The 10,964-nt window shown below is 42.5% G+C and overlaps 1 protein-coding gene across 1 annotated transcript in view; it reads right to left on the minus strand.

The window, feature by feature from the left end:
* Positions 1–1,159: 1,159 nt before the first annotated feature.
* The window catches only part of TTF2 (transcription termination factor, RNA polymerase II), a 53,232-nt gene continuing 43,427 nt past the window's right edge, over positions 1,160–10,964 (minus strand). The window contains exons 19-23 of the mRNA XM_010830720.1: positions 9,452–9,510; positions 8,462–8,612; positions 6,757–6,839; positions 5,085–5,159; positions 1,160–1,519 (exon numbers count right to left, since the gene is read on the minus strand). Coding sequence (XP_010829022.1) covers positions 1,375–1,519; positions 5,085–5,159; positions 6,757–6,839; positions 8,462–8,612; positions 9,452–9,510 — 513 coding nt within the window. The 3' untranslated portion in view covers positions 1,160–1,374. The remainder of the gene's footprint in view (positions 1,520–5,084; positions 5,160–6,756; positions 6,840–8,461; positions 8,613–9,451; positions 9,511–10,964) is intronic.

A 10,964-nucleotide genomic window follows, 5' to 3' on the forward strand; every position in this document is an offset into this window, starting at 1 on the left:
CTAAATGATACAATAATACAAATACTACCCAACCACGTATTAGGTAGGAACCCACTTCTGCTCAGCCTATACAGAGATGGTTACTATAAAACTCTTAGAGGAAACACAGGCAGAACACTCTTTTGACATAAGCACTAGGATCTTTTTTGACCCACCTGCTAGAGTAATGAAAACAAAAACAAAAATCAACAATTGGGATCTAATTAAACTTAAAAGCTTTTGCACAGCAAAGGAAACCATAAACAAGATGAAAAGACAACCCCCAGAATGGGAGAAAAATATTTGCAAACAAAGCAATGGACCAAGGATTAATCTCCAATACACACAAACTGCTCATGCAGCTCAACATCAAAGAAAAAAAGACAAACAACCCAATCAAACTCTGGGTAGAAGACCTAAATAGATATTTCTCCAAAGAAGATCTAGAGATGGCCAACAACACAAGAAAAGATGCTCAACATCGCTCATTATAAGAGAAATGCAAATCAAAACTATAACAAGGTATCACCTCATACCTGTCAGAAAGAAAGGCCATCATTAAAAAAATCTACAAACAATAAATGCTGGAGAGGGTGTGGAGAAAAGGGGGCTCTCTTGCACTGTTGGTGGGAATGTAAATTGAGACAGTCACTATGGAGAACAGTATGGGGGTACCTTAAAAAACTAAAAACAGAACTACTGTATGACCCAGCAATCCTACTTTCCATATACCCAGAGAAAACCATAATTTAAAAAGATACATGCACACCAGTGTCTATTGCTTCCATGTCCTGGCTATTTACAACAGCAGAGCCAAGACATGGAAGCAACCTAAACGTCCATCAATAGAGGAATGGATAAAGAAGATGTGATGCATGTATACAATGGAATATTAGCCATAAAAAGGAACAAAACTGTAGTCATTTGGACCTAGAGACTGTCAAAATAATGTAAGTCAAAAAGAGAAAAACAAATATTGTATATTAATGTGTATATGTGGAATCTAGAAAAATGGTCTAGAAGAGATGGTTATAGGAGCAGCCTTGTTGGTAGGAACTGAAGAGATGGGAGGGAGTCTGTGTTAGAAAAGGCAGTAACACCGGGTCCCCATCAGCTGAGAAGAAAAAGGCACAGAGGGCTTTTTAAGTGTTTCCTGAAGCTTAGGTACAACTCTCCCAGGGCTGTTTATCCAAAGTACTTTATTGGTTTTATTTAATACACTGATTGGTTAACTAGCTGGTTAACATGATAATTCATCCTCGCTTGGAGAAGGGCATCAGGCTTGAAGGTGAAACTGAAAGCCAAGGAGAGCTCAAAGGACCAGGGTCAAGTCGCTCCCCACAGATCCTAGTGCAAACCAACCGTGGCGCTACTCTGCGCCCGAGAAACAGGAAGTTAGATGCCAAAAAGGACTTTGAGGTCAGCCAAGGAGAGCTTGGTGACAAATTCTTCAGATCCTGATAGAATCTGTTTGGCTAAATCTTTCTTTTTTTCTTGGAGTTGCAAGATCTTCTCTTCCACTGTTTCCTCACAAACAAATCTGAAAAACAGACAAGCAAACAATCAAAACCCCAAAGCAGCATATCTAAAGAAATATTCAAACTCTACATATGCTTAGTTTTTAAAGGAGATTTCTTCCTCTATTTTTCCTTAGGTTTGATTAATAACTCTATGTTTAGGAAACCTAAACAACTTAGACTAAATATATACATGCGTTTAAAGTGATCTGAACTCAGACTGGCTTTTTATTTCTTTTCAAAGCTGAGATAATTGAGAAACGCCAGAATCACAAGAGATACGTGCCTAGTCACTCAGTCATGTCCGATTTTCCAACCCGATGAACTGCAGCCTGACGGGCTCCTCTGTCCTTGAGGATTCTCCAGGCAAGAATACTGGAGTGGGTTGCCATGCTCTCCTCAAGGGGATCTTGCCAACCCAGGGATCGAACCCAGGTCTCCTACATTGCAGGCGGATTCTTTACCAACTGAGACACTAGGGAATATGCCGACCCCAAAAAATAAAAATTGTAGAGATCCACCTTTCACACAAAAAGCTCCATCTTGGGAAGGTCAGAAGGTGTAAAGCTATCAGGCTTCTGCTAGGAATATGTGTACTGGTTAAAGTACAGAGTGTCTTCTTTCACGGCTAATTCACACTGAAAACAGGTTTGACCAGTTGAGGAAATGCCACTGTTGTCCTTTCTTCACTCATTCAACAAGTCCTGATGGAGATTCACTGTATGCCACGCACCATGCTTGGTATAGGAACATAAGAGACAAACATGCTCGTGCAGTCAGAGAACACAAGATAAAGACGTAAAAATAAACAGCAAGAATAATGATAGGCCCTGGGAACTGCTCTAATGGAAATATGTCCACTGTACAAGACAAGTGAAAGGAAATCTGTCTGGGCTACTCAGGGACGACCCCATTGACGAGTTAATTCTTCATGTGACTTGTAGGATGAGCAAGGGTTTGCCAGATGGAACAATGCGGAGGGCATCCCAGGGAATGGGAACATGTAAACCATGGCTAACATGTGCAGCAACATGGATGGATCTACAGATTATCGTACTAAACCAGAAAGAGACAAATATACCACATGATATCACTTATATGTGGAGCCTAGAATACGACAGAAATGAACATATATATGAAACAGAAACAGACTCACAGGTACAGAGAACAGGCTTTGGCTGCCAAGGAGAGTGGGGGCGGAGGAGGGACGGCTTGGGAGTTTGGGGTTAGCAGAGGAAAACTATTCTATGATGGATAAACAGCAAAGTCCTACTGTATAGCACAGGGAATTATATTCAGTGTCCTGTGATAAACCATAAGGGAAAATGTAAAAAAGAATATATATAACTGCCACTTTTGCTATACAGCAGAAATTAACAAACACTGTAAATCAACCGTATGTCAATAAAATTAAAAATAACAACAAAGAAAAAACAGAATGAATGGAATAGAGAAATTGTCCAACTCTTTGCAATGCTATGGACTATAGCCCGCCAGGCTTCCCTGTCCATGGAACCCTCCAGGCAAGAATACTGGAGTGGGTTGCCATTCCCTTCTCCAGGAGGTCTTCCTGACCCAAGGATCGAACTCGGGTCTCCTGCATCGTAGGCAGATTCTTTACCATCTGAGCCTCAAAGGAAGCAGGAGTATGATTACATGTTTAAGCTATAAAGTAACCACTTATATTTAGACAACAAGAAACAAAACCTTTGCCGAGTTTTGGAACATGGTATGCTTGGGGAGGTCATTCAATCTGGCCAGGGCAAAAGGCAAACACTACGCTGTACTACAATGTGGTGGGGGCGGGGTGATGAGTGACCATTCCTGCGATGCTAAGAAACTTAAGAGTTGAAAGAAGGAAATGGCAGTGGATGGGAAGAAAGGGATGGTTATAAGAAACATCTAGGAAATAAAATGAATGGACATGGTTTGTGAAAAGTAAGAAGATGGAGTCCGGTTTTGGCTCCATGATTAGATAAACAGTGGCACTATTCACAAAGATAAGGAATTCAGAAGAATCAACAGATACGGGGAAGTAGGGAGAAACCATCTCAGCGTGTGATACTGTGAGTCCCTGGAGCATGTAACTGTACTTGCTAGATGGGGACTCCCCACTTTTGTTGTCTGTTTAGTTGTGAAGTCGTATCTGACTCTTTGCAACCTCATGGACTACATTCTGCCAGGCTCCTCTGTCCATGGTATTTCCCAGGCAAGAATACTGGAATGGGTTGCCATTACCTTCTTCGGGGGATCTTCCCAACCCAGGGATCGAACCCAGGTCTCCTGCATTGCAGGAGAGTTCTTTACCACTAAGCCACCTGGGAAGCCTAATAGGTATTCATTTTTTTGAGTTGAATGAGATAAATCCATGAGTAAATGAATAATGGGTGCGGATGTGGACACTTGGATTCATATATTTTGTGGGGATTTGGATATCTGGGCCTGAAGGTTAGGAGACCTTGGAACTGATGGTATAGATTTTGGACTTGCGGGAGTAGATAGGATTATTGAGAGGTGCATACAAAGTAAGCTGAGAAGACAGCTAAAGACAGAACAACTGACACAACTGCTGTACTTGGCACATTCTGGAATTCATTGGTGCCCCTTAGCAAGAGCAGCTTCAGTGACGTGACAGGGGTGAAAGCCAGTTCATACAGGTTGAGGAATGAATGGGAAATAAGTAAAGACAGACAATGATTTCTAATTCTTCAAGAAACTTGGCCATGAAGATGAAGGAAAGCAGTCCATAACTGGGCTGGATTGCACTGTTAAGGCAGGTTCTAACATTGTTTTTAAAAAGAGGAGGGAGTCACGTAGAGGGACATTCTACAAAATAACTGCCCTGTGCATTTTAAAAATGTCACTGTCAGAAAACACAAAGAAAGACTGAAGTGTTGTTCCAGATTAAAGGGGACAAGAGAGTCAGGAGAATTGAATGCGATGCAGGACCTTTTGCTGGTAAGGACATCACTGGAACAAGTGGCAAAATTGAATAAGGTCCATAGATCAGATGATAGTATTGTATCATTGTTAACATCCTGGTTTTGATAACTTTATTGTGATTATGTAAGAGATGTCATTTTTAGAAAGTGCCTATTTTAGTATTTAGAGGTAAAGGAACATCATGTCTGCAACTTACTGTCAAATGGTCCAGAAAAAAGCTTACACACACACACACACACACACACACACCACAAATGTCACAGCAGTCAGGAATTTTTTGGTATTATTCTTACAATCGAGAACTCTGGGGTATTTTTGTAAGAATTCTTACATTCTTTCCTATGTCTGAAGTTATGTCAAAATAAAAGTGAAAGAAAGAGAGAGAGAGAGGAGGGTCCTTTCATGGGCAGCCTTGACTGAGATAAGGCTCATCACTGTACTTAAGTTTTCTTCTGCAGGGACCAGCTCCAAAGTTACTCCCAAATTGCTTGAGTTCCCCTCCTGGCCATGAGTGCCAAGGAGGATGAGCCCCACAAAAACCATCAGTACAGTGACCACCAAATACTTTACATTCTGTTTAAACACTACCCAAGAAAGATTTTCACAGGAGCAGATCTTGGCCCCAGGAGACCTTTACATACTTACTTATGTATGATGACATCTTTTTGCTGCCCTACTCGGTAGATTCGGTCACAAGCTTGATCTTCAAGTGATGGATTCCTGTGAGAAGACAGGGTTTGAGCTCAGGGGAACTGACATCCTTGACAAGGGGCGGGCAAATCCCACAGGCCAAATCCAGCCTGCAGTCTGTCTCTGTATGGCTCTTGAGTTTGAAATAGCTGTTACATTTTTAAAGGTTGGTAAAAAAAAAAAAAATCAAAACCAAAATCCACAAAAAAGAATATGTGACAGAGACCTATGTATCTGCAAAGCCTAAACTATTTATAGAAAAAGTTGGTAGATCTCTGTTCTAGTCTATGTGGGGCTTGGAGACTCCCAGATGTCTTCTTGACCTCTCATGAGAAACTGGGCTCAGATTTGCCTCCAATAGGAACTCTTAGCACCACCATCAGCTGAAAACTATAGGTAACAGAGGCTAAAGTGATGCTCAAATCCAATCATTAACTAGCTGGATGACTCTGGGCAAGTCATCTAACCATAACCTAAAAGGCTTGGGAATGGGAGGACTGGCAAATGATCATTAATGCTTTATCTTTTTTAAGATTTTTTTTTTTAACTGTGGACCACTTTTAAAGTCTATATTGAACTTACTACAATACTGTTTGCTTTATGTTTTGGTTTTTTAGCTGCAAGGCTTATGGGATTTTAGCTCCCCAACCAGGGATTGAACCCACACCCCCTGCGATGGAAGACAAAATCTTTTAACTACTGGACCATCAGGAAAGTCCCCTCTAATGCCTTTTTCAACTTCTAACTTTCTATGATTCAAATAAGGAGACTTAATTTGTTTCCTTCTTTCTAGATTCTCCTTTTCAATTCCAAACTAGTTTCTCATCTTACCTCTTTAAAAACTTGAATAACATTTCTCCAATTCAGAAACCAGCATGATTCCAATTCTGCTTTCCTCATGTATGGGGGTGGGAGGGGTCCCAAGTAAGACCTAAACACATTCTCCAGGAAGATAACAACAGGTGGGCCTGTGTGCCCATCTGGGCTGCCTGGAGAACAAATGACAATCCCTGGCAACGGTGCCTGGTGCAGCAATCCCTAACTGGCATGACTGAAAAAGCAAAACTGGGACAGATTATGATACTTTCTCCTAGCAACACGTGAATCATTTGCTTCGTATCTAGGAAGGATGCTGCTATGCTCCTGGTGTTGACACTATGAGCGATGAGTCCAAGACTACGTGTTAAGCATGTATCTAACATAATTAGAAAATTTCTTTGCCTTTTCCTTTAGGAGTAATGGTTCTCCTTCTTTGCCAATGCTGAGATATCCTTGGACGTGAACAAGTATGTCTGAAATACAGTATTTTGAAGAGATAAAACTCTTCGTTGAGTGAAGTAGCTCTTAGCCATGAGAAAAAGCCCTACTCCCAGTTTCCATGGAAACAGACATTAGGTTAACAATAAAGTGAACAAACTATTTTAAATAGTCATTTGAATCCTGCCTTGCTCAGGAATACAGGGCCATCAACTCAGCCTACACCATTTAGATCTGTATCTATACACACATATGCACAGAGGCAGCTCCACAATACGAAAGGAACACACTCATTATGAGGTCAGGTTTTACTGCCCCTCTGGTCTCCCTGCGATGCAGGGACAACTCAAGAAAAATCCATAATTGTTACCAGTGCATGTCCAGAAGAAAAAGATGGTTTCCTCCAGTCAGGTTTAGACCGACACCTCCAGCCAAGAGAGAAATTAGCATAACCTTCAAAAGGAAGCACACCGTTCACTTTACACAGATTCGGTCTCATAAACCTCTCTCCTCCTGTCACAGGTTCAATACCAAGACCAATACAAATAAGCAACATGTTCTTATCAAATTTCCTTCTGCAGTCATAAAAGCACCGTTTCGGAACTTTGAGATGCTATTTTCCCTGCCTCACCTTTGAGAAGATTCTCATTTAACCTTGTTTTGGTGAGTCAATCTCAAGACATTAATTGCGTGCCCGCCAAATATATGAATACTACCATTTAGAGGACTGCGGCTGGTCAGTTCAATACACTTTCCATCAACCAGATACTGTCTAATCCACCAGTCCCCCACCACTGCTATGACTCTCCTGCCTATCACTCAACTGCTGTTTGGTCGCTCAGTCATGTCTGACTCTTTGTGACCCACAAAGAGGACTCTAGCCCACCAGGCTCCTCTGTCCATGGGATTTCCCAGGCAAGAATACTGGAGTGGGTAGCCATTCCCTTCTCCAATGAATCTTGCCAACCCAGGGATCAACCCCAAGTCTCCCCCTTGGCAGGCAGATTCTTTACCACTGAGCCATGAGGGAAGCCCTAAATTCCCATCATCCATAATTAGATGTCTTTGAGAGGAGAGTGAAAAAATTGGCTTAAAACTCAACATTCAGAAAACTAAGATCGTGGCATCGCGTCCCATCACTTTATGGCAAATAGATGGAAGCAGTGAGAGACTTTATTTTTGGGGGCTCCAAAATCACTGCAGATGGTGACTGCAAGCCATGAAATTAAAAGACGCTTACTCCCTGGAAGAAAAGCTATGACAAACCTAGACAGCATATCAAAAAGCAGACATTACTTTGCCAACAAAGGTCCATCTACTCAAAGCTGTGGTTTTTCCAGTAGTCATGTATAGATATGAGAGTTGGACTATAAAGAAAACTGACCACTGAAGAATTGATCCTTTTGAACTGTGGTGTTGGAGAAGACTCTTGAGAGTCCCATGGACTGCAAGGAGATCCAACCAGTCCATCCTAAAGGAAACCAGTCCTGAATATTCATTGGAAGGACTGATGCTGAAGCTGAAACTCCCATACTTTGGCCACCTGATGCGAAGAGCTGACTCACTGGAAAAGACCCCAATGCTGGGAATGATTGAAAGTGGGAGGAGAAGGGGACGACAGAGGATGAGACGGTTGGATGGCATCACCAACTCAATGGATATGAGTTTGAGTAAGCTCCAGGAGTTGGTGATGGACAGGGAAGACTGACATGCTGCAGTCCATGGGGTCACAAAGAGTCAGTCAAGACTGAGCGACTGAACTGAACTGACTGTTCTCCCACTTCCCTCCATCTTTCCTCATATCAAGATCCCAAACATCCTTCCAGGCTTGCCTTTTCCACAAAGAGTTTCTTGATCCTAACCAGTTCTGTCCTTACTCTCTTTAACCTTCATATTTTATTCTCTTAGAGTATTTTCACACTTTAATATGTACCCCTGATAAATGTCAAAAGAATCAAAAATACCTGGAGGGATCAAAGCTATGAATATTTTTCAAATGATCTATGTTAAAATTTTCTGTGTAATCGGGAACAATCTGCTCTTAATTACAGAACTCAGCTGTCATCGGCTTGTACCTGAGGGCCCCGGGGGCTGTTAAATGCCTCTACCAAGTCCATTCTCTGTTTAGGGTTGACAGAGCCATCGATGGTGGCATAAGTAAATCCACATCTCTTAAGATGCAAGGCTACAACCTTCAGCATGCTGGTCCACTGAGAGACAATGACACTGGAAGAAAGGAGAAAACAGAAAACCAACGCAGATGAAACAAACTCATCTGCAGGGCTTCAACACCTGCTGTCCATACGATTCAGTTATCAAATGTGGAAGAAGGAAAGCCTTCTGATACCTAAGGGTACACACTTAGGTGACATAAGATTATAATGCTCCCAGGTATTTCTATATCTAGTCTGCAACTTATCTTGTGTGAAATGAAGTCAGAACAAAGTGGTGGTGAAACTCAAGTGACGGCTGCAGCCTCCGATTATTTGGGGGCCTAGTTCTCATCTACAGGAGGTCTGTCCTCCTGCAGAAAAGGAGGACAGGCCCCTCCCCTTGCCAGTCAGAACCATAAGCCTCTAGGGCTTCTCTGTTCCCCCCATGCTGTGCTTTAATTAGAGTTTTACATGTTTAGATCAAATCTTTCTGATCTACAAATGCAGCGAGTAACACAGAGTAAAGTAAAACAAACAATGACTGAACCTCCTGCATCCCCGCCCCTAGCTCAGCAACATGCCCAGCACTGTGGGGGCTCCCAGTCTGACCACACCCCTCTCCCTCCATCTCCCTCTGTTATTGTCTTGCTTTGTTTAAGATGCTTCTTCTCTGCTCTTAAACACCTCTTCAGATGCTCAGCTTACTTAGATCCTCCAAGGATTGCCTTTGCAACCAGTGTCAGAAATATTTTAATTAGAAATCACAGGGAATTTGTGCTGTAACCTCAGTACTTTCTGCTGAGTGTGACTCAAGGTCCTTGATATAAAAAGCTAAGATTTGTAACCATTCACAATATCCAATTTTCTTGCATAATTACAAGCAACACTTGGATAATGAAATAACACACTTACCTCTTTTGGGACCCTGAATTTCTTCGGACTGCCTCCAATTCTGCCAACAGAGATGAAATCTGGGAAAAGGTTGAATTAACATAAGTAGGTTTAAGCGAATTTGCTTTTCTCCATTTTCTCTCCCCTGAATGAAGGAATCAATGTCCCCCAGGGCCTCTCGGCTTTAAGTATTACTCCTCTCTGGTTCCCTCTCCTCTCTGCAGCCAGAGGACTATTTCCAAAATGCCACTTTCTTATTTTCTTTCGCTGACTGAAGAACCTCCAGTGGCCTCCCACAGAGAATAAAGCCCAAGCTCCTTACAATGACCTCCCAGATTCTCACTTCCTCTCACATCTCCAGCCTTATCCCTCATTACACCCAAATGATGCTTGGGTGATACCAACATTCTCCCTCCACTGAGCCGTGCTTTGTCTCATCTTTGTCCATTCTGTTCCCTCTGCTTAGAACAGCCTTCAGTTCAGTTCAGTTCAGTCCAGTCACTCAGTCGTGTCCGACTCTTTGTGACCCCATGAATCGCAGCACGCCAGGCCTCCCTGTCCATCACCAACTCCCGGAGTTCACTCAGACTCACGTCCATCGAGTCAGTGATGCCATCCAGCCATCTCATCCTTTGTCGTCCCCTTCTCCTCCTGCCCCCAATCCCCCCAAGCATCAGAGTCTTTTCCAGTGAGTCAACTCTTCGCATGAGGTGGCCAAAGTACTGGAGTTTCAGCTTTAGCATCATTCCTTCCAAAGAAAGCCCAGGGCTGATCTCCTTCAGAATGGATTGGTTGGATCTCCTTGCAGTCCAAGGGACTCTCAAGAGTCTTCTCCTACACCACAGTTCAAAAGCATCAATTCTTCGGCGCTCAGCCTTCTTCACAGTCCAACTCTCACATCCATACATGACGACAGGAAAAACCATAGCCTTGACTAGATGGACCTTTGTTGCCAAAGTAATGTCTCTGCTTTTGAATATGCTATCTAGATTGGTCATAACTTTTCTTCCAAGGAGTAAGCATCTTTTAATTTCATGGCTGCAGTCACCATCTGCAGTGATTTTGACGCCCAAAAAAATAAAGTCTGACATTGTTTCCACTGTTTCCCCATCTATTTCCCATGAAGTGATGGGACCGGATGCCATGATCTTAGTTTTCTGTTGAAAACTAAGATCCTCCTGCCCCCAATCCCTCCCAGGGATTGGGAGATTGGGAGTGGGAGGAGAGGGAACCAGAAAGGAGTAATACTTAAAGCCGAGAGGCCCTGGGGGAGACTGATTCTTTAATTCAGGGGAGAGAAAATGGAGAAAAGCAAATTTGTTGAGTTTTAAGCCAACTTTTTCACTCTCCACTTTCATTTTCATCAAGAGGCTTTTGAGTTCCTCTTCACTTTCTGCCATAAGGGTGGTGTCATCTGCATATCTGAGGTTATTGATATTTCTCCCGGCAATCTTGATTCTAGCTTGTGTTTCTTCCAGTCCAGCGTTTCTTATGATGTACTCTGCATATAAGTTAAATAAGCAGGGTGACAATA

This window comes from Bison bison, unplaced genomic scaffold (assembly GCF_000754665.1).
Source record: "Bison bison bison isolate TAMUID 2011002044 unplaced genomic scaffold, Bison_UMD1.0 scf7180017864519, whole genome shotgun sequence".
Taxonomy (NCBI): domain Eukaryota; kingdom Metazoa; phylum Chordata; class Mammalia; order Artiodactyla; family Bovidae; genus Bison; species Bison bison.